Below are 24,763 nucleotides of genomic sequence, written 5' to 3' on the forward strand. Positions count from 1 at the left end.
TGTATAAATGTTCACAAGTTCAATGCTGAACACAATAATATGGCCAGCATAATAAAATATCTGAAGCAATATAATGAACCTTGAAAATCTTAAATATATAAATGTTCACAAGTTCAATGCTGAAAACAATAATATGGTCAACATAATAAAATAACTGAAGGAATATAATGAACCTTGAAAATCTGATGTTTATATATTTATGTGCATAAGATCAATGCTGAACACAATAATGTGGCCAAAATAATTCACTGACTGAAGGGATATACCCATAATAACAAATTAGATTAATAAAATATGTAAACACTAATAAGTCACATTAAAGGCAGGTCGCATGATATCATGCTTTTCACTTTTAAACGTGGCAGACCGGTCACATGATATCATGATTTTAGGACACGTTATGTTGCAACACACTATACCTTGCTCTGGCGCCACACAGATGCATAACTGGTGCATAATAGACCTCCCGAATGTTTGATTAGTAGTCAGTAACATGACCTCACTGTCTTCCTATCCCACTCCAAAGGAAAATGCCTTTGTTCGTCTTCAAGCTGTCTGTACCAGGCAATATGTTAGTAGTGCAATATGGATCAAGGATGAAAGCGATTGAAGACAAAGCAATCTCTCAGAGAACAAGAAATATCTTACTTATTCTCCGATGAGCTATCTGATGTGCCTTGTGAGACGTGTAGGGATAGTGACTCAGACAGTGGCAGTGACAGGTGACAACAAAGAATAGTGGCCAGGGACAGTAAAAGTGACAGTAGCTCTGACGAAAATGCGGGTAGTAACATTGCGGGGACAGCCACATGGGGAAAAGTAGACAAAACGCCTGCTTTGGTACAATATACTGGAAATCCGGGGGTGAAACAAATTCCATCGGACCCAACGCAAGTGTCTGAAGTAGCAGAACTGTTTTTTGGAGATAGTTTCTTTGACATGTTATGTCAGGAAACTAACAGATACTATCTCTGGCACCGTGAAGAGTATGACAGAAGTTATAAGGTGTTGAAGTGGGTGGATGTCACTTCAGCAGAAATGAAAAAAGTTTCTCTCTTACTGTTTATGATTAAAAACAGAACAAATTAAATCTAACTCTGTGATTCATAGCATTAATACAAGACACAATAACAAATTCCTTTATCCAGTATGTAATTTAACAATATTTAAAAAAGGGACATACTATTTTGGAATCAGGGTTTTTAATAATCTTCCATCTAGCATAAAAAATTAGCTCATAGCATGAAACAATTTAGATTTGCTTAAAAAGATTTCTACTCTTAAATTCATTTCACTAATTGGAGGAATATTCTAACTTCAATATTAATTAATGATCTTGGTCTATTATGTGCTGGATGCCTAGTAGGAATCCATTTTTCCATTACTGAACTGGAATATGAATGGATACCAGATTTTCAGTAATCATATTTCTTTAAGATATGTTATTATCTTTGCCATATAATCATTTCCATTACTGAACTGGAATATGAATAGATACCAGATTTTCAGTATTCATGATATATTTTTGTAAGATATTATTTTTGCCATATAATCATTTCCATTACTAAACTGGAATACGTATAGATACCAGATTTTCAGAATCCATTATATTTTTCTAAGGTATGTTATTATTTTTGCCATATAATCTTTCTCTTACTGAACTGGAATATGAATAGATAGGAGATTTTCAGTGATCATTTTTTCTAAGATGTGTTATTATTTTTGCCATATAATCCTTTACATTACTGAACTGGAATATGAAAAGATTCCAAATTTTCAGTATTCATTATATATCTATAAGATATGTTATTATTTTCGCCATATTATTCTACCCAGTACCTAACTGGTGATGATGAACCCAAATGGAGGTGATATGTTAGCATACCTTCTTACCGTTTGTGCTCTCGTCTCTGGGATCTCTGGCGGCCGTCTATTCCATTTAGTTATTAACAATGCCTAGAGATGGCAGGAGTATTGCACCGTGGTGTCATGGCGGCCATGTTACCAATAAGAAGAGAGTTTCACGGGTTCACGGGCATTCGGATGCTTTCGGATGGGTGTTGGTGCTTGTTCCTGTGTTTTGTATGTAATTGTGTTAAGGTCGTGATCGTGGTATTAGAATGTCTACCTGCAGGGTACACAATGTGAGATTTTACGACTTAGAACCAAGAGCAATACATTGTATGGCATATGAATCTACTCGAAAGCAACTAGCCTTATCCAGGTGTGTAATGGCCCTAACCTTTAATTGCGCTAGAATTACCCCCAGCCTTTATCAAAGTGATCGAAAATGAAACAACAATATCAAAATGTATAAAATCATAAAGGTTGTAATATTAGTTCAATACAGTACCGGTTACCAGAAATGAATGTTGTCATTATCGAATTGGACAGCATCACAAAAATTCTTCCCTATGGAACTGTATAGTTAATGGAGGAATGAAATAGTTGGCTTATCAAGCTATAAGAGTACCTTCTCAGGTCTGTCCGGTTTCTTCATACTCCTCGGATCGCTGGTGATTTATAGGTAGTGAAGTATGCGAAAGATGCCCCACACATTTTCACGTTCTGTGTGTTTTCTAAATGGGTTAATATTTTGTGAATTTTGTAGAATATGTGGTGGAACGAAAATTGGTAGGCCGAGTGCTTCATTGTCTGCCATAGGTCCCACTTCACTGGACCCGGGATCAAACCTGGGCCATTCAAGTGTAAAGCTTGCATGGCCAGTGTCAGTTATTGTGTTTTTGTTGAATACTAGTCAGTATAAATTAAACCTTAAATAATTAAGTTTTCAAAAGTCTTTCACATTGCCATTTTAAAACATAAAAAACCTGTGCATTCTCCCATAGCATATTTTTTTGTGTGTGTTTTATGTGAGTTTCAGAACATTTGGAGATTATTTCCTTATATAACATTAACCAGTTGGCCTTTGTAATGAAGATGAATTGTGTTTCAATGAGGTATTATATGAATTTTTAATCTTATTTAGATGAATTTCAGGCTTCAAGGCTCTTAACAAAAATTGCAGCCATGGAAGCCTCTGTGTATGATGTTTTGTTTGTGTCACCATTGACTGTGACAGATCTGATAGCTCAGTAGAAGTCTGGAATCTTGCCTGCACTCCTCACATTGAACGAACCATACCAGGGAGGGGAAACAGTTCGGTCGAAGCAGTAGCATGGTGTGGACAGCGCTTATTCAGTGCTGGCCTTCAGGGAACAGTTACAGAATACAACTTGCAGACACTCTCAAACAAGGTAATGGTACTTTTTTAAACAGTGGTTTAAGAGTTTTATGTCCTGAGATTTGAGGTTTCTGCAGCAGTGAAGATACATATTGTAGGATTCTTCCACATCAAATCATCACAGTTTACTGGCAAAACTATCATGACTGTCTCTGATTGTAATACAATTTAGCAAGTTTCTTGGGTTGTCTTAGGAAGTAGTATATATGGAATTTAAGATACTTGTATCTAATTTTTAATTCACTTAGTAGGGGGTGGAGTACAGCTGGGTCCACTTGGCATGGCGGCCACTGATTGGCCTGTTATACCTGCCCCAGGTGATTATGATGATGGAGAATTTGGTGGAATGAAGATTGGCAAGGGAAACTGAAGTACTCGGAGAAAACCCGCCCCAGCGCCACTTTGTCCACCACAAATCCCACTTGACCATACCTGGGATCGAACCCAGGCTGCCGCGATGGGAAGCCAACAACTAACTGCTTGAGCTATGACTTGGCCACTACTTATATGTATCAACTGCAGAGATATAACATTTTGAAATTTTAATTTTTCCCTGAATTTTCCCTTTTTCTGATTCATTAAAGTGAGTATAACTCTGGTTGTAATTAAGATAGAGGGCTCATTCTTGTGTTAATTTAAAAGCTCTTATGTGGGGCTTTTGTTTGGTAGGCCACTCACTGTATTTTAGGTCATATTAAGATTTTGACTTTGATCTTTGACCTTAGTGTAAGAAAAATATGTAGCCAAATATATATACAAGCTTTTCCCATAACACTTAGCAATCATTGCAGTACATATTTTGAAAGTGTCCTGATGGGACATGGAAGCAAAGAGAAGATATAATTTTATGCCCAATAGTGGTCTTATTAGGCACTGTGGCTCATGTTGACATCGGTAGGGATATGTTGCAGGGCGTCTTGACCCTTCCAGCCTGTCACTTTATAACTGGTTATTTGGTCAAGTGTTAAATTAATTTTTATTCTTGAGCCTCAACGTATCACAACCCTATGGGCCTTCATGACCTGTTAAGGGGATACCTTTTATCAAGTTTGAAATGACTGCAAATGCAACAAGTGTCAAAGAACTTGATGTTTTAAAACAGTCCTATAATCTTTTGAATGTCACATTGAAAGCTGCAAGAGAACTCAGAGACCTGTGTTGGAATGGATGATAAAATGGTTCCTAGTATTCAAAAAGGATTAAGAATCTGTGACAGATATAAGAAAACTACTGCAAATTTCCTGAAAGTATTGGCAACAACCAGGTATTTCTTCAAGCTTATAGTATGGCATAAATGAAAAGGAAAACTTCAACAACTATAAAAGTCAGCAGACCCTTTTTTTTCTCAGGAACAGTCATCCCTGATAATTGACTTAGGAGCAAGAATTCTTAAGGACTAACATGAGAAAATGACACTTTGAATAAGGATGCATGTGATATAATTACAAATTGGTTATATGGGCGATTTACAGGGACCAAAAAGGAAGAAGATAATATCATGAGAACAGTGGATAATGGATTCATTGTAGTACGCTTGCAAGATGAGAGTATCAGGTGTAAGATATTGGGGGACATGTTAACTTGCGTTTGTGTCGGACAGCAGTGGCTTGCATATGTTACAACTGAAATTCATATAACATTTGCTTGATATCGAAGAGGAATCTTGTGCAAATTAGACTTCATAGATTGAAAATGTCTGCTGCTAATAATATAATTTCTTACTTAAATGAAGAACTAATTTTAATGTTTTAATGAATGCGAGTAAGCCTGCCTGGTTTTGTTTTTACTTTTGCATTAATGTTGTAGTTCCTGTGTAATTTGCTGTAATCTTTAATCCAAGTGAGCAGCAGCTGTGTGCATGTAGCCAGTAGCTGTAAACATGTATGTATCTCATCAGTGCATTCATATCGCATCATGAAGCTTTTCAAAAGTGTACTTAAGTGATTACAAAGTGTTTGGGGAGAAATTTGCATCAATCTGGTTGCATGTTATCCATGAGTTAAGGTCAGAGATCAAATGTCAAAGTCAAAATTTTGATGTGTCATGAAACATGACAAGCCAAATGAAAGCCATGCTTATGAATTGTTGATTGATACCAGAAAGAGCTATCATAATTGGGACAAAAGTTATAAAAATTTTAGTGAATGAGAGTGCCGGAAAAGTTAAGGAAAACTGCATTACTCAGATTCTGTGAGTGGGTTGTATCAGCTGGTGTGTTGATTTGACATGTAATTTCTCTGCAANTGTTGGGATAGTATCTCAAATTATGCCTTGACTGTTTCCTTCTCCACCCTTACCACTTCATCCTTTACTAATCATCTTGTTAGTGCTCTATAAAGTGAGCTGTTGAAAGCATCATTAAATAAACCATAAGTAAGTAGAAACCATGTAGTCTGGTAATACGTTTTGGATGAATGTACAGCATCTGTCTTCATGGTAGAAGTCTTATGCCCTTCAGAACACATATTGTTAGATGAAATGCAAGAGGAATAGGTATAATGTGTTGAAGGTCTTGTGCTTTCTAAAGTGGTGATTGGATTGGTGATATCCTGTTGCATCTTCTGTTTTGGGGGGAAACATTGAATGGTAATTGAATATTGTAGATTGGCCTATTGTGTGAATATATTTGAGGTATTGTAAGAGATGGTATGTGAATTGTGCACCACACTATGAAGACCTATGGGTTAGTGGAGGTAGAGGTTCACACATTCTTAACTTCACCACTAGATGTTGGTAAGTTGTCAGTCCCATGGTCTAGCTGCTTTACCCCTGAGGAATGACTTCCAGTACCCACTGGATAGGAGGCTGGTCAGGCCCCAGAGCTGGTCTACATCCTATGCAAAATGTCCTCTGTGTCTACTGGGAATTGGTTCTTTGGTCCTCCAGCCTGTATCGCGGTTTTCTATGTTGACTGAAGTATGCTAGCTTCGAAAATTCAAGCATCATATTGTGCAGAGTGTTCCATTTAAAATCATATGCAAGCAACATCATAGTGGAAACCCTTGCACATGTCTCTTGAAACTGATCAGGAGGCTTGATGCCTGTATTCCAAACAGTGGACACTTCCAGCATGTCCTGTTGAATGAATAAGTGGTAGGCCTAGACTAGCCCATGCACCATGACCTTCACTGATCTGTTGTGCATCCACCCCATATTTCACCCCTTCAACAATCCTACGCTTTGAATTAAGTGCACTATCTTACAGGGGTGCCATGATACTTGTCTGGCTTCATAAAGTAATGGCCCAGATGACAAAATCTTAAGTACATTGTGACCTCACAGTCACATAGGTTTTGTGTGGCTGGTTCACCTTTTGCTAAGCACCTTTCGCAAATCTGACTATTTGCCAATCCCATTTTTCAGCGGAGCATGTCCTGTTTTACTTTTTTATGTTTTATGTAGTCACATGTAAAACGGAATGTCTCCTGTTTGAGTACGGTTTGAAATTAATCAGTCAATAAGTGCTTCATTAGATGCCACACTGTGAACAGTATCATTGTGTTTGGATTGTAGCGAGGTGCTTGCACAAAATTATACATGCTGATAGTAGTGCAGTTTGATATTTTCACTGTTTTGATAATTTGAGCGAGTATTCTGAATATATATTGCAGTTTGATATCCCTGTGACAGCTGGCCCCTGTTGGTGTCTTGGAAGCAACCATAATAACACATGTCTTGCAGTAAGTATGGGTTGTGTATACACTGGTGTAATGCCAGCAGGAAAATCACTTAATTTGTTACTGTTTAGCTTAATTATAACATTAACTTTTAAATGCCAATGAAGAGATGAAACCATACAAACACATGGACTTGAGAATTTTGCGATATTTTGTCACCTCGATATGACTTCTTAATGCACACACAGGTCTAGTATGTTCTGGTAAATAATTTCTTGTATACCTGGTGTGGCAATAAAGAACCCGGATTACTTTTATGACTCATTTCCGGCCACGTCATTGACGAAGAGGAGGGTAGGGCATTGACCCTTGGACTTCCCTCTACCGTCACACAAAGTTTCATTCACGTGCATCGGTTAGTCTGGCCGCGACCATTGTTAGAAGCGGATCGTGTTTCTGAGCTCCGTCGGAATAATGCTGAGTGCTAATGCAGAACAACGTGCTAACATCAAATTCCTCACAAAACTNCTTCTTTTTCACCACCTTTCTTCCCTTCTTTTTTCTTTTCACACCTTTATCTGCTCTCTCCTATGTTCTTTCCCATCCATTTTATTTGGCCATTCTATCATCATTCTTCTCCCCCTTCTTTCCATCTTGTTTACAGTAAAGCAGTTTAGATAAATATCACCTAAAGGCTTTGTGAGGTGCTACTGTAGTGAATGATAGGTAATTTCATTATTTCGGTACAGTCAGTTTTAAGAAAAATCTGGGCAAAGAACAGGTGCTTTTGCATGTTGATGTAATAATTAATATGAAGAATTAGCTTTTGTATTAAAGAACTATTTTAAGTCAATTTGATTAAAATTATGTGTAAGTTACACTAATATCAACTCAGAAGCATATTGTTTTTTTTAAGTGAGCAATTTATTGGTTTAAGAAAACACTGTGTAAGATATTTGAACAGGATATAAGCAATTCACGGATTGTGAATTGGCCATGGAAGCCCTAAACCATGAACTCATTGTTTTGGAACATTGGCTCATGGGGAGGTCTCTGTGTCACACCCTTGCAGACTGAGATTGATAACCATGTGAAATCATTTCATCAGTTGATTAAGAAAGTTTCCAAGAAATGTCATGTGGGGTGCATATTGCCTGGAGCTCCTGTTAAGAATGTCAGGCTTTTTTTATTTGTGTTTCTGTTGATCCTACTCTAAATTTTGTAAAAAATTTTATTCCTTAAAAATTATTTTTTGAATGTACTTGTGTTTGTGTTGACCGTATATTAAATATTCTTGATTATGCTTTACTTACAGGCTGGTACTGAAGATGGATACATCAATATTTTCACAGTCACTGATGATGGATTAATATATGAGAAGGTTCTGGATAAACAGGAAGGTTAGTGTAGTGCTCTGTTTAGGGTTAGTCTGCTTTTGGTTTAAAATCTAAAACACTGAAACTCCTGTTTCCGTGACTGGCCATATCTCCCTTCCCATGCAGGACACAAAACAGGGCCCATTACACAAAGATAGTGTCACATATCCTGCTAACAGGACAAGTGATTAATGGGTTCTGGATTCATGAATCGATTTATTGGATATTCACCAGGCAGAACTACAATTAGTTGTAACACAATCTTACTGTAACTATGAACAATGATAACACCGTAGAGGTTACTGGTAACTACACCACATAAACTAAAGACTTCACTTCTGACTTCCTCTGACTTCTGTTTGTCTTCTGTTGGTCAGTTCTCTCCCTGAGATAGATTCTGGTCGAACTGTATGGAGATCACCTCCTTCAGCAGTAGAGTTACCGCATTCTTTGCTGTTTCTGTGCTTTGGAGGTTCATTGTCATTGATATCGGCTTTTAATCAGTTAAAGTTACACTGTGCATATCAGAACCCTAGTAACCGAAGCTGTTCTGTAGTTGACTGCGTAACCTAGGAAATGTGTTTACCGAGCCGTTGCTTAGCTATACATGTTACAATAGTCTTAAAATCACTGTCTTCTGGGCTGTGACACATCTGTTCTCACTGATATCTCAGAAGAATGCACTACCTCCATTTCAAGGGTGAGTTACATACATTGTTGCCGTATTTGTTATAAGTTCAGATGTTTCATAGTATCCAGAACGTTCTTTTTGTTTGTTTCTTTTTTGTTCTTTTTTTGACCTATCCATGGAGCTGAGTCCTCCTTGAGAAGCCACCAGTTTCACAGCCACTGTAGAAATTCATATCATTTTATGGAACCTGAATGTTCATTACCGTGTTTACAGGAACTTGATACTGGTATCTGCCCAGAGCCAGATGAATCCAGTCCACACCCTCATCATGTTTCATTAAGACATATTTTAATATTATCCTGTCTTCGTCTAGGTGTTCCTAGTGGTCTCTTTACATTTTCCTACCACAACTCTGTATATATTCCTCTCCCATGTGTGCTACATGCCCTGTCAGTCTCAATCCACTTGACTTGATCATTCCAAAAATATTTGACGGGAAGTCCAAATTATAATTTCCATCTTTTGCGGTTTTCTCTAACCTCTTATTATTCCTCATATTCCCTTCAGCATCGTGTTCCTAAACACTGTCAGCCAATGTTCTTCTCATACGTAGCACGTCCACAAAGTAAGTTTCCCACTTGTCCCACAGCTGGCAAACCCTATACTGTGTGAAGTGACTGCGCGTATATGATAGAGCAATGACGTAGCATGGCGAATACATTAACAGAATTTCCCGCATTCGCACAGTAGCATCGTTGCAGCTGTTGAAGATGGAGGCTCTTATTCCAGCTCCTGCCGACTGTGAAGTGCGGTCAGTGATAAAGTTTTTGAATGCACAGAGCATAGCACCGATCAAAATTCATCATCAACTGTGCCAGGTCTATGGGCCTAACATCATGAGCAAGCAGATGGTGCGTCACTGGTGTAGACAGTTTTCAGCAGGTCGACAAAGTGTGCATGATGAAAAGCGCAGTGGGCGGCCATCCATCATTACAGATGACCTGGTGGAGCTTGTGCGGGAACACATTATGGAGAATCATCGCATCACAATTACGGAACTCAGCAGTCATGTCCTGCAGATTTCTTGCTCCTTGTTGCACGAAATTGTCATGGAGCACCTGTTGTTCAGGAAATTGTGCGCCAGGTGGGTGCCGAAGCAACTGACACCAGAACACAAAACAAAGCGCATGGAGTCAGCAGTGACATTTCTGCAGTGGTACCATGATGACGGTGACGAGTTTCTGGAACAGATCATCACAGGTGATGAAACATGGATTGCACACATTACCCTGGAAACCAAGCAGCAGTCAATGCATTGGCATCACAGTGGATCTCCCTGTAAGACAAAATTCAAGCAGACGTCGGCGCAGAAAGTGATGAGCACGATATTCTGGGACAGACAGGGCGATCTCCACGTCGACTTCCTGACCAGAGGTGAGATGGTGAATGCTGAGCGTTACTGTGAAACACTGCAGAAATTGCGATGGACCATTCAGAACAAGCGGCGCGGGATGCTTAGTGCCAGTATTGTCTTCCTGCACGATAACGCTAGGCCGCACACGACTCGACGGACAGCAAGTCTCCTGCAGGAGTTCATCTGGAAGGTGTTTAATCATCCACCCTACAGCCCGGCCTTGCTCCCAATGATTTCCATCTTTTCCTACATCTCAAGAAATTCCTTTCCGGTGAGCATCAGCGTTTTGAGAATGACAGAGAGGCAGAGATGGTTGTCACACAGTGGTTCCAATCCCATGTGGCAGACTTCTACGACACAGGTATTCAAAAATTGGTCCCACAGTATGACAGATGTCTCAATTCTGGTGGCGATTATGTTGAAAAATAGCTGAACACTTGCTGTATCTGTTGCAATAAATATTTCCATGAAATTGTGTTTTATTTCTGCAAACGGCCCCAAGGAAATTTACTTTGTGGACGAGCCTCGTAGTATGAGATACGAGGTTTGAGATGCATACAGAACTACAGGAAAAATTGCAATTTTGTATATTGTAGTCTTTATGTTTTCGGATAGCAGGTGGAAATGCAAAAGATCTGAACTGAATGGTATTGTGCAGTCACCAAATTTAATTTGCTCTTAATATTTGAACTTCACCACATTTCGGCTTAGACCAGAAGCTGTCCTGGATTTGCTTGACCTTCCTAGTTATGCATTCTAAAGCAGTGATGATAGAGCATCTTTAGTTTCAGACCATTTTAAATATCAGTGGCAGGTCATGATCGTGTGAATGGATTGGACCATGACCGAATAAGATTTATCCTTCTTCAGTTCCCATATTTAAGGAAATGGTTGGTATGTTTGTGTTCTTATATAAATGTTTCTTAAAGAGTTAACTTATTGTGCACAATACCCTTTTGTTTTATCAACGTTAGGCACATTTTATGCAGAAATAACTTTTAACTAAAGGGTGTCCACTCTCTGTTACTTACAACTTAACCTCTTCTCATGATATGAATATATCTCTCCTGTGGGGTTGATATGTGTAGATGGCTTGACAGACTGATGCTAATAAATGTTCCAGCAGGGAGGCTGTGAACCTAAAATGCACTGTTTCTGTCATATACTGGTCCTCACTGGCTACATTCCACATATCTTTCCTTTAACCAATCGAATCAGCTAACCCAATTTGGACCTTTCTTCTGTCTGGATCCCCCTCATCAGCAGTGAGGATTCTAAATCACAAAGAAGATCTGTATGATATGACAGGTTCTTCATGGGTTTTCATAAGATTTTAGTCTCAAGTGTTCAAGTTTTACTCCACAGATGGCGCTAGTGGTAGTTACTACATGTCTTCACAAATTTTTTCATTTATTTTCATTGGTGCTTATGCACTTCGTTTTGTTGGCTAGGTTTGTAGCAAAAATTTCTACCTCCTTTTCTATTGTAGTTCCATGCATATGCATTCTCTATCACAATTTTTATTGCGTATTTTCTTGTTATCTCCTGCCGAATTATGCTGGTCTGAAGGGATTAAATAGCTGTGTGAATCTGACAGGTTGTCCAGTGATTGAAGTTAGCCCTTTCTAAGGAACCCAACGTAGTAGGTATCTCCCCCTCCCCACCCCATTTGTGTACGGAAACAGATCCAGTTCCTGAAACATCATTATGTTTTCTAGTTTCTAGAATACTGGATGATGAAAGAAGTCCAAAATCCCAGTAATTCTGAGAATCTTTAGGCTAGTTACTTATACACTGTACATTTCACCATATTGTCTCTATTTCTCTTATGACCACTTTCTACATGGGCACTGCAAACTTTGTCTCCAACCCTCTGTAGATGCTACAGTCTACAAATGACCATGTGTCGTAGGTTAGTGGCCCATGTAATTCTCATATGAACATGTAGATAAGCATGCTTTGTTGTAGTTCAGATTTGTGATCACACTAAACATGCTTTAATATGTATGGAATAGGTGGATATCTCTTAAAATGTAAACTTGAAAAAGCAGAGCCATTTTAATAGAATTAAATGCATCATGAAAGTTTGCTCATCTGAATATTGTCACGTGTATGGCTATGACTGTAGATGGGGTTTGGATTGGGGATTGGATTTACTGGCCACTTTATCACATGACTTGTGACTACACTTAATTACAGCACCAGCACTGGAGCACATGCTAAGTCTTTTCCAGCTTGCATTGTCTTCAATAGTAATTCCCTGATGACAGCTTCTAACAGTGGGGATATTCAACTGCACGAACTGGTCTTTTCTTCTTCTTGCTCCAGTTCATATAACATCTCTGCACGGACTGCTTAAAAACTATTGTTCGTTGTTATGCTATAATCGTTTCCATGGGAACCTGTTTGTTTGCGAAGGTGTTACTCAGTAACGGTTGCATGTACTTGCTTATTAAGAATCCATCGTCTAGCAGAGGATGTTGTTTTGTTGTTTATTTCCAAGTTGTTACCCAGTAACAGGTTTACATTATGTTTACATTATGTGTATTTCTAATGATGGCCTCCTCTCTGGTTTTCTGGTGCCCACATTTCTCAGTCGTTTTGTGATTGAATCCTGGTATTTTGGAATTATAGTCCTTATGCACTGTGAGAACAGCCAGTGCTGTCTTAATGCAACTGAGAGTGCTGAAGCACTATTTGCATTCATCATTGGGTACTGGGGTCACAAAGACAATTTATAGAACTTTTGTTTCTTAGAAAGAGTATCATTGTGTTCATTAGCAAGAAGTAGTTTTGTGAAAGCGCCAGCAGCAGAATATTGTTCATTAATACTTGTTGCGCATACCGCAGTTCCTGGCTTCTTGTTCAGTGTAATGTAAGTAGCTGTCATGATCTGAAACCTCTGGAAAAGTCTGCCTGCAACATTGAAACTGATTGGGATCTGTTACTGTGAATGCTGAAAGTGTGCTAGAATTTTCAGATCTTTCATTTGTTTGATGCATAATGATGTCACACGCTTCCTTTGCTTTTAAATCTGTTATTTTTGGAATGTTCCTTGGCTCTTTTTCTTGCTAGATGAGGCTTTGTGCTGTTTGCATTCCCATTAGATACCGGTTGTTGGCAGCAGTGTGTTTCCAAGTTGTTTGTTGATGATTTTAACTTCTCCAAGTCTCTTGCAGTAATAATACCTGTTGAATTCCTGCACATTTCATTAATATATATTTGGCATATGCAGTCTAATGGTATGTGATTCTTGCTTTTTTTGTGGCCACTGTATTATTGTACATGTGATCTTCTAAAATGCTCTTCAGTTCAGCTGTGTGAGAAAGCAAATCTGAGAAGATTCTTCGATTGAGGGATTAATCTATCTCTGTCCTTGCAACACTAACCCATGAACACCATAGAATTTTATAGTCTCTGCTTTTGTGTAGAACACATGTGGGTTTTCATCCACTAGGTCATTGTGTCTCGTGACAGTAACGTTGCAGCCCTTGTCAAGTTAATGCTGGATGTTAGCTGTGCCAAGTATATAAAGTTTTACAGCAGTGTGAATGTGTGCTGAGGAGTATTAATATTTTTTCACGCTTTAATCTTTTAAATCTGTGCAGCTATCCCTGGTCCATACTGATTACCACCAGAAGGAAAACAATAGGAATGAAATGAAGGCTTTCCTGTTTGCACACAGTTAACCATGCAGTTTTTTCAAACCACGATGTATTAAGAGTACTGTCTTCTGGGTTGTAATGCTGTCTAGTCCGTTGAAAGTCAGCTGATGTTTAGGAGGAACATATTGCCTTCATCTTTCAGGGCCGAAGAATAAGCCCAGCAAGGAACTGGTGTTGATTGACATTTGATGTCCTGCACAGCATTATATCCTAGAGTACAGTACTGTTTGTCATGCTGATGTGAGAACCTGAGATCTACAGTCTGTATTGTTCTTCATATCTTGCCTTTGTGTTGAGTTATCTGCATATCTTTCAGTACAAAAGCACCTAGAATTTTAATGTATGTTTTTCCTTCTGTTGTCTGCCATGAAAACGGGGTTTCTAATAAACTGTCTGATCAGTAGTTGATCTCTTGTTTTGAAACACATACCAATGATCCCAAGTTATTTTGTCTGCATATGGTGTTAACCTTCATAGAAGGATATTGGATAAAGTTTTGTCTGAAATTGATAGCAGTTATATGCCTCAGTAATTAATACGGTCAGTTTTATTGGCCATCTTCTAAATCTATCTCTTCTATTTAAAAATATTTTGCATAACACAACTGCAGGAACATGATCTACCTCACATAAAAGCTTAATATGTGATAAAGTTACTGTAATTTGGTAGGACCTTTCTCAGTCAACTTGTCCCTTGGTCTCAGACAAATTTCATGCGTCTGTTTATAACTGCGACTTAATTTTTATATCAAACTACACATTACAAGGCACACTATACAAAGACTTTAATTTATTCCATGCACAGAAAAAGTCTACAGAAACATTGTTAAGGTATTTTTTAGACCTTGACCTGTGTTTGGCATTGTGTGAAATGTTGCGGGTGCTGCCTCCTAGTGAATACTGTCCTCTGCTTTCTGTGTCTATCCCAACTGCCTGAGGTTTTGTACTTGTCAGGTGTTGAAATAATTTGTATCGTTTTGTAGGTCGAATCTTGTGTCTGGCGTGGGATGCAACAGGCGATGTGATTGTGACAGGCTCAGCTGATGCTGTACGCATCTGGAACGTAGAGTCAGGGCATGCAGTACATCGTATGACACCTGGTCGGGATGAGAGAAAGAAGGAGACCATTGTGTGGTGTCTTGCAGTTACCAAGGATTTCACCATTATTAGTGGTGATTCCAGGTAACTAGAGGGGAGCCAGGTAGCTTGGTTAGTTTACTGACAGGGGTATGGGCTGGACAGCTAGAGCATCGAGATTTGATTCCTGGCAGTGGCAGAGATGTTTTCACTTCACTGCATCCAGAACAGCTCACCCAACCTTCAATCCCGTGGGCACTGGGGCCTTTTTCCTAGATGAGTAGAGTGTGCCATCACTTATTTCTGTCTAGTACTGAAGGTTAAGAAGGACTGGAGTTATACCTCCATAAGAATTACAAGGCTCACAGTGGGCGATAGTGCCAGTTCTGTACCTCCCACAATGATAAAATGTGTGATAGAAACTGTGCTGTGTTGCTTATACTTAGCAGTTGTCAGTGTGTTAATTAATGTGTAGCTTGAACCTAACTCCATAACTCATGATCAGCATGCATTTTACTTTTGGAAATAGCCTCTATGTCCACTGTCAGTCCAGTGTCTGATATGTCAGCACTAATCAGTACACTCAACTCTCGATTATCCGGGGGCGGATAAACCGGTTTGTGGCTTAACCGGGGCTTTTTTTTTAGGCTTATATGTTGTTTAATATTCATTCACTTTTGAAGAATGCAGTCTTCTGGGATTTGGCACCGTGTATATGTGGTGTTAACCGACGTTTCGGAGGAACGTATCGCCCCCATCTTCAGGGTTGAAGAAAAAGTATAAGTAAATCTGCAAGCGACAACACCGTGAGACACGATAAAACAGACTAAAGAGTATACCGTTAGAGCAGAGAGGGAAGGGGATGAACTGCAAGTNGTTTATTAAGTGACAAGCTAATATTACATAGGCTTCGTACGGATATCCGTAAAAAGGCAAATGCCGCGAACAAGCAAACAAAAATATTAAATTTTTTTTAAGTGTTAAGTATGAATATTCGTAAAAAGTGTTGGATGTTGTTGAACACTATGATTGAAATAACTAATTCATACTTCAGTGTAATGTAAAAAAAGTATTAAATAGGCCATGAGATGACATAAAAACGAGGTTGAATAAATTTAAATACAGGTAGGCCTATAGTACATATTATGAAAGTACAGTATTACAGTACTACTTTTAATAAAATTTGTCTTAACCGGGTTTCCGATTAATCGCGATTTCCATCCCCACCATTATCCCGGATAATCGAGAGTTGAGTGTAGTTCAAAAGTGTCATTTCCTACAGTATTGTGTGATTGCCTTGCTACATTTTGCGAATTTGTTTCAGAGGTTGTATGAGTTTCTGGGATGGCAATGTGGGCACACAGATCGAAAGTTTCCAGACCCATAAGGCAGATATTTTGTGTCTGTGTTTAGCTGAAGATGAAAATTCTGTTTATTGTGCTGGTAAGTTTTCTCTTGATATTTTTGTGTTTGTAATTAAGGTGAGGCGTCATGCCTTACCTCCAGTGTCTTATATTTTATTGTCTCAGGGTTGCAACCCTGATACCAGCAATTCTTTAAGCTTAGAAGCTTCAGTTTTAATTATCTCCCTTATTTAATTTAGAAGTGTGGCATCACTGTGACCAGTTCTTTGTGATGCCTATGTTATCATTGTGTTATATCATTTGGTTTATTTTCACATAAATAACTCCTTTATATTGTATACAGAAATAGCACTCACTTGGAAGACCGAATCATAGATGTGTGGATAATGTTAAAGTGTCTTTAAAGAAATGGGCTCAGTGTGCAGACAGAATTGTCTGTCTCAGAACATGGTCCAGTGGTGGGTTCTTGTGCACATGGTTCCATAGAAAACAACTTAAGTATCTGAATGACTATTAGCTTCTATAGAAGAACCCTGTTCTTTGGAGTTTTTTAGTCAGTCAGCCAGTCAAAGAGATAAAAGGTAAGGTAAAGCTATCCCTGTAACAGGTCATGGAGGCCTGTAAAGTTGTGAGAGGTTGAGGTTCCCACATTTTCTATACACTTGGCTCACAGATGGTGGTGAGGTTGTCAGCCTTACCCCCTGGCCATCATTTTACCCCCAGGAAGATTCCTGGTACTCATTTCTCTTAGTGGCTGAGTCAACCCCATGGTCATAGTGTGGCCGGAAGGATTAGATCAATTGAAAAAATCCAATTTCCTTATCACCTGTGATCTTCCATCTTGTAGCATAGTGCCTCAACCAATTACACTACAGCTTGCCCCCAGTCAAAGTGATATCACTTGGTTAATTAAAGATGGGGGAAATCACAAAGTGCTTCACTCACTTTATTTCAAAGGGTTTAAAGACATTTCAGAATAAAATGAAATACAGTTAAAAGAGTCCTTTGTAATGTGAATTTATAGCACTATATGAAATTAACTATTACAGATTCAACTCCCAATATTTGTAAGATGCTCTCAGCTTTGGTTGTAAGGTATAGCTGTTACAGATGGATGTTGAGGATAAATGATTAATTTGAGGTTCCCAGGGCAAAGAACATTAAGAGCATCTACTTCTATGATGAGTGGTAGAGAGGTGCCAAGGTTTTGGATCAATCTGTCTGCTGGACTGGAACACAGTTATGTTAATTGTTTAGCTGGCAAGAGAGTTGTGGTGATGCAACAGCTGGCTACATGGAACAGAAGGGAAAGCACTGACCCACTCACTAACCTGGTCCTCCCCCCTCTTAACTTAGTTGGCATAGTTTCCACATATAAAGTTAATGTAGCCAAGTAGTACACGATTTCACATTCCAGATGGCCATATTCATGAATGCCCATTTGAACTCTTCACTTGTCCTTCTCCTTACATTCTTGGAAAGTGAAGACAATCTTGTGGCCAGACGTATGATGGAATTCTGAAGTAGAACTGGAAGGATTACATGAAAGAGATATTGAAATTGATGATGAACTCTTTGGTTTTTAAAGGAGTGGACCCATTGATCATTAGCTTTGCAAAGATTTGGCTGCGAGGTGGTGCTGGTACTGGCAGAAGCAAGTGGGTGAAGTCAGTGCAGCGTCGCATCCATGACCACGATGTCCGAGCACTTGCTTTAGCTGATGGGAAACTCCTCTCAGGAGGTTAGAATGTGTTTTGATAAATGTTTATTTTCTGTAAATGTACAAGTATGTTTTCACCAGACACTTCAGAATTTTTTTTTTAAACCTGCAGGATGTTGTGTTGTGTTCTATTTCAGTTCACATTTATTCTTTGAAACCTTCATTCTAGCTTTCTAATTTTCCCACAAATGTTGATGAAGTTTGCACTTATTTCCTTTTGTTGCTTTTTGTAGGTCTTTTTATATAGTGCAGAATTAAGGTATGATTAACCCTTCAGCACCAAAGTCCATACCCGGTATGTGTAGTGCAGTGCTAAATCTCAGCTCATATTTTGAACTGTTGTTTTTCATGTAAAGTCATTCTTTTGGTATGAAATTAAAGAGGAAATTTCAGGCTATCATTTCGTGTATACATTGTCCCTCTCAGGACTTTCCACATCAATTGTAATACATTTAAATTCTTTGAAAAAGTTGTCTACTTCAACAAGTGGTGGGCTCATTACCATACAAATCTATCACGGCTGGGCGAATTCTTATGAACTAAATATATTAGATCAATACTGTGGGCTGTCCTACATACTGATGGAATGAAAAGTTGATTCGCTTGAGACATATTCTGACCAATGCTTCTTCTAGATTGCAGTTTGTAACCTCAAGAAGACACGTAGAGAATCTATGACTTTGAGACGTGACGTTGACTCTGAGAAGTGTGTTAAGACTGCTGTGTAGCAAGCGATAAACAGTTCACTATATGACTGGTACTACTTTAATTCCCCTTTGTTCTATAAATATGCATCATGCAGTATGGTTTCAGCTGCCAAGGCCAGCCTCCAGAGCAGTGAAGTGGCCAGCTGTGTTGTGTCATGATAGTGGAGGATATATTTATTTCAAACTGAATCAAAACAAAGGTTTATCAGATTTTGAATTTGACATTGAAAATGGATATTTGTGCTTTTCTCTATTCTGTGGTAAATGACAGAATCGAGAAAAGCATGAACATCCACTGGGAGAATATGCAAAACTATAAGGGACAAATAGAAAATTTCTGAATGTGATGATAATATGTAGGAATAACACAAGGAAAAGAATAGCTCAATTGTCAATCAGAATTCAGTTAATTGAGGGACTCTCTGTGAAATATGCTAGTGCTGTAGAACACAAAGTGCCGGGTCGACATTTGTCAGACAAACATTTCCCTGTCTAAGAGAAAGAAATTTTATAAGCATGATTCAACCAACTGCGAAGAAATCAAGACCACAGGAATGGCGTGTTGTGTCAAAGACTGTGTACTTGTGTGATGCATGTGATGTGGGACTCTGTGTGGAATGTGTTCATGACTGACACACCCAGCTGAATTTCTAAGATAATATGATACTATTATTCCTAATTTTTATAGGCTTACTGTGCCAAAAATAATTTTAAAGCAATGTTGATCAACACACTGATTCTGTATACGTTTCTAAATGTAGTGTGAAAATTAGAAAAACAAAACTCCATTTTTTCACAGTTTATTATACTTTAAGTGAAATGTTGCATTTACTGCTTTAAATGTTTAATTATCCTCCATCCCAAGGAGTCAGTAGGAATTAAATGTCCTCCGTTGTTGAAGGGTTAATCAGTAATGAACTGGAAAAGATGATGGAGGCAGTAGTTTTAGCTTAATTAACAGTGAAAGACCTCAGTCAAGATACACATTCTGTGGGCTGAGATTTCAACCCAGAACCTCTGAGTACAAAGCAGAAGTGCCAACGTTCAGTCTTGTTGAAGTTCCTTACAAGGTATCAGTCATTAAATTTCATCATAGATCACTTAAGTCTTGGGTTTTCTGTCTAGGACAAGAATTGAAATCTTGTTATTTATGTTAATTGGTGTCAGTACTTTCACAGTCATTGTAACTATTGTACCCAAAACTTTCTTTCTGATGAAGAGGTACAACTATCCCTGTAACAGGCTGTCAAGGCCCATAAGGTTGTGAGACGGCAAGGCTCCCACATTTTCTAGACATTCAGCTCACAGATGGCAATAAGGTTGTCAGCCTTAACGCACTGGTCTTCCTTTACCTGGAGGAAGATTCCTGGTACTCATTTCTGTTAGAGGCTGAGTCTACCCCAGGGCAATAGTATGGCTGAAGGGATTAGGTAAATTGAAAAATCTAGTAACATTGAGAATAAAACCCATGACATTCTGGCTTGTAGTATAATTCTTCAATAGGATACACATAATTTGTTCTGAATCTAAAACACTGGGTAAGAAACAAAAGTAGCATTTTTCTCATCTTTAGGCACGTTTGAAAGTCCTGTCAGTTTTTATGTAGACTGGACATGTTTAGTGATGACTGTGTGTGTGAGAGATGCACGTGTGTTTCTCTGTGTATCCTGTGAAGTATTTGTTTGAGAAAGATATATTTTGAAACAAGGTTGTAGAGAAAACTGAAGTGTGGATTTTATGTCCCGTATGCTTTTTCTGTAAGTCTTAAGAGTTTTCAAGATAATTAAATAAGAGTCATATTATGGGAACATCTTTGAGCTTCCATATGCAGCAGTCAGTCATGGCCTCCAGGGCAGAAACAGTACAGTCTTTTGTGTTTAGATTGTGTTAAAATGGGGGGTGTTTTGTTCTTTTAATGTAAGTCTGCATGACAGTATGAGTCTGAAGCATATATTAAACAATTTATGTATTGCTATAATACTGTATTGTAGCATCTTGCTGCACATCACATATTTATTCTTTGTTAGTTATCAGCTGTCCCACATGCAACTAGCTTTTTAAAACCTTTGAAAGCTTTAAACTTTAAAATTAAAAAAAAAAAGGTTTTAAATAGCAAGTTGTGTGTAAGATGGCTAATAACCAATAAGGAATATTTTATATATATTTAGTTTTTGTTTAGTATGTGTAATGTCAGCATACACTGAAACTTTGATATTGAATGTTTATTCATTTAATAACTACTGTTTTGACTACGCCCCTATGATTCATTTAAGAGGGAAGTATTGTACAATATTCTGATAGAGTTTGGGATGCCCATGAAACTAGTTAAGCTGATTAAAATGTGTTTAAATGAAACTTATAGTAAAGTCTGTATAGGTAAACATTTGTCTGATAAATTTCCTATCCAGAATGGTCTAAGACAAGGAGATGCTCTGTTGCCACTCCTTTTCAACTTTGCTTTAGAATATGCCATTAGGAAGGTCCAGGAAAAACAGGTGGGACTGAAATGAAACGGGACACATCAGCTGTTGGTCTATGTCAATGATGTGAATCTACTGGATGATAATATAGATACCATAAAGAAAAACACACAAACTTTAATTGATGTAAGTAAGGAGGTTGATCTAGAAGTAAACACAGAGAAAACTAAGTATATGTTGCTGTCTTTTCATCAAAATGCAGGACAAAATCATGACATAGCGATAGGAAACAGATGTTTTGAAAATGTGGCACAGTTCAGATATTTGGGAATGACAATAACAAATCTAAACCTGATTGAGGAGGAAATTAAAAGGAGATTGAATTCGGGTAATGCTTACTAACATTCAGTCCAGGACCTTTTGTCTTCTCATCTGCTGTCCAAAAACATGAAAATGAGAATATACAAAACTATAATTTTGCCTGTGGTTCTGTATGGGTGTGAAACTTGGTCTCTGATATTAAGGGAGGAACATAGACTGAGGGTGTTTGATAACAGGGTGTTGAGGAGAATATTTGGACCGAAGAGAGATGAAGTGACAGGAGGTCGGAGAAAACTGCACAATGAGGAGCTTCATAACTTGTACTCTTCTCCACGTATTATTAGGGTAATCAAGTCAAGGAGGATGAGATGGGCAGGACATGTAGCATGAATGGGTGAGAAGGGGAATGCATATAGGATATTGGTGGGAAAGCCAGAAGAAAAAAGACCACTGGGAAGACCAAGGCATAGGTGCGTGGACAATATTAAAATGGATCTTAGAGAGATAGAACGGGATGGTGTGGATTGGATTGATCTGGCTCAGGATAGGGACCAGTGGAGGTCTCTTGTGAACACAGTAATGAACCTTCGGGTTCCATAAAATGCTGGGAAATTCTTGAGTATCTGCAGATTTTGCTTCTTCTCAAGAAGTGCTCAACACCATAAGTAATTAAGTAAGTTTTGACTACTCACCTCCAAGTAGTATCAAGGTCAAGAAGATGTAGATCTATACATTCACTCCCCCATATGCCTTCATGGCATAGTGTTTACTTAGTTAAGCACAGGGACAACTTTTACCTGTATAGTTTTGACTTCTTATCAATTTTAGTATCATCACATAATAGCGAACGTTTGCATGTTCATTTTAAGTTTGTTTCTTATAAGTGCAGCATTCATTGTAGTCTTTTAAATTCTTACATTTATAATTCCTTCTGCCAAAAATTATTTTTAATGTCTATTGTATAGTTTTACAGTCTTGTTTATTATGATTTAATTACTGCCTACTGGATTCCTGTGGACCATTAATGTTTACATGGTTTGGGGTCATAATATGATGACAGCTGCTAGTGGCCAAGTGAATACAGAACTTTAGTCATGATCAGTATAAATCAGTTGCAGTGAAAAAATTCCACTGGAGAGCAGATAGTTTGAACTATAAACTGAAAAACTTTGAGCTCAGAATATCTGTCACTGACAGAGTTGGAATTATATCATAAAATTTAAGTGTGAATGTAGGAAAATCTTAAGTTGACCAGGTGGTATGTGGATTTGCGATGTACCTTTTTTCGTTCCATGACTGCTGACAGAGTTGTGACATACCAGGTCTCCAGCACAGGGAGTATGTGCCATCTGTTACCTTTCTCTGCACTGTTTGTCTAATCAGTATGGAGAGAAAAGAGAAGCTTCCCTGTGGGTGTCTCTCAGTGCGCAAGAACTCCAACAAGTAACAATGGGTGTAACTGCTTTACTAGTTTTCATTTTTTATTGCTTCTGATATAGCATTTCTTAAGTTTGAATGTGAAATGTCAGTAATTTTATAACCAAACATCATCTTTGGTTAGGAATTTTATGTGATACTTGGTTTGTTTATTTTCCTTTTTGTGTTGAGTTTTATCTTAGCTTGTTACATTCTTTGACATCTCTTCTATTAAATCATGTATAGGAACAACAGATTTATATTTTTCCATACAAAAGTTCTTTTCCTTTCCAATTTTCACAGGAATTATTTATGACTGGTTGGAGTTGGTTTTGAAATGTAAAGGATGGATAAGAGGTAAATCATGTTTCTTCATGGTTTTTTTTTTTTTTTAAGCCTGTGCTTACAAGTGTCTTTGTTATTGTAGGTGTAGACAGTTACCTGGCAATAAGCAGTTACCCTCCACGTCAACTTGTGAAATATCCACCTCTTCTTCAGGTATGCTCAGCATTATCAAGTTGTGTACAATCATATATCAGTAATGGTCATCTTAAATTGTGTATAAAGAAAGCATCACAACTTGTATACTAAGCTTCCTCTGTTCCGTTTAATTTCGTGGGAAGTATATATACACTGGAGTAGATGCAAGCTGTGTGTGTTACAGAGAATTGGAACACAAAGGCATGGAGGAAAGACTCCCATGATTGTACTTGGAGATGCAAATTTAATGTACATCGTACCCATTAGTCTTGTGAAGTGGAGAAAAATGGTGGATTTAGTGGTTTTTATAATCAGTTGTAAGTATTTTTTATCAGTAGTTTATGAATTGACACTGCTGGTATCTCAAACTGTGTAGTGTCAGATGTTGGGAAAGAATGTGATAGGAAGCACTCATAGCTTAACCTTTCTGAGCCGAAAGACACCATATGGGGACCTTTAAAGTAAAGCCGAGTGGCCGAAAGACACCGTATGGGTATACGAAGTCCACGCGTGCGCACAGTGTTTTAAAATCTAATTTTAAGATAGAAATTCTTGTTCTACTTACATTATTTTTGGACACCAGCTTTATAAGTAGACTGTCTTCCCTCCTGCATCATCTAACTGAATGTTGCATGTCACTGAATGCAGGGTCCGACGTCGCGATTCATGCACTTTGTCCGTAATTAACTCTGTTTTCCACGTGAAGCGCGCACACAATGTTAGTCTCGTATTAGCAGGAAGTAAGCCAGTGATGGCGAGTGGTGGTCTCTATTCATAACGCTTATAAAACATCGCAATTTCAGCTATGCACCATGGCCCCTTTTCGCATTGAAGATGTCAAAATTGAGAGTCGTTGATTGCTTTCCATACAATACATACAATTCTCTGTATCGCTGATTGCTTTCCATACAATACGTACAATTCTCCGTATGATGAGGCCCCAACTATTCCATTAATTAATTCACATCATTGGACCTCTTACACAATTTTATAAGAAACTCGAATTTACTATTCGTCGACAGAAATGTATGAAAAGTATAATCAACGACCGATTCAGTGTTATTAAACAGCAATCAATTTTAATTTTTTTATATATGACTTGTTATTGTTTTAAATAACCCACGTATTGTATTCTTGTGCAAATTATCTTAAATGATTTATAACATTGTATCACATTTTACGTACTGCAGTTCAGTGGTGTACGTTTGTTGAAGTGTGTTTGCCTGATGATGGCCACTCGTGGCTGAAACATGTAGCAGAACTATAACTGAGCATTGTCCTTGAAGTTCTATTATTTGCTGTGTTGTGACGG

At 38.1% G+C, this 24,763-nt stretch overlaps 2 protein-coding genes across 2 annotated transcripts in view; one reads left to right on the forward strand and one right to left on the reverse strand.

Moving 5' to 3' along the window:
* Positions 1-1,920, reverse strand: part of LOC111873022 (thioredoxin domain-containing protein 3 homolog) — a 24,116-nt gene extending 22,196 nt beyond the window's left edge. Inside the window, exon 1 of the mRNA XM_023867385.1 lies at positions 1,886-1,920. The gene's annotated coding sequence lies outside the window, so the exon portion shown is untranslated. The remainder of the gene's footprint in view (positions 1-1,885) is intronic.
* Positions 1,921-2,112: 192 nt separating this feature from the next.
* Positions 2,113-24,763, forward strand: part of LOC111872993 (U3 small nucleolar RNA-associated protein 4 homolog) — a gene marked incomplete at its 5' end in the record, with an annotated part of 34,202 nt that continues 11,551 nt past the window's right edge. Inside the window, 8 exon segments of the mRNA XM_023867344.2 lie at positions 2,113-2,224; positions 3,083-3,257; positions 6,856-6,924; positions 8,177-8,261; positions 14,930-15,128; positions 16,348-16,466; positions 17,976-18,128; positions 23,399-23,469. Of these exon segments, the coding sequence (XP_023723112.1) occupies positions 2,121-2,224; positions 3,083-3,257; positions 6,856-6,924; positions 8,177-8,261; positions 14,930-15,128; positions 16,348-16,466; positions 17,976-18,128; positions 23,399-23,469 (975 nt within the window).

Source organism: Cryptotermes secundus, unplaced genomic scaffold (assembly GCF_002891405.2).
Source record: "Cryptotermes secundus unplaced genomic scaffold, Csec_1.0 scaffold1175, whole genome shotgun sequence".
In the NCBI taxonomy this organism is placed as follows: domain Eukaryota; kingdom Metazoa; phylum Arthropoda; class Insecta; order Blattodea; family Kalotermitidae; genus Cryptotermes; species Cryptotermes secundus.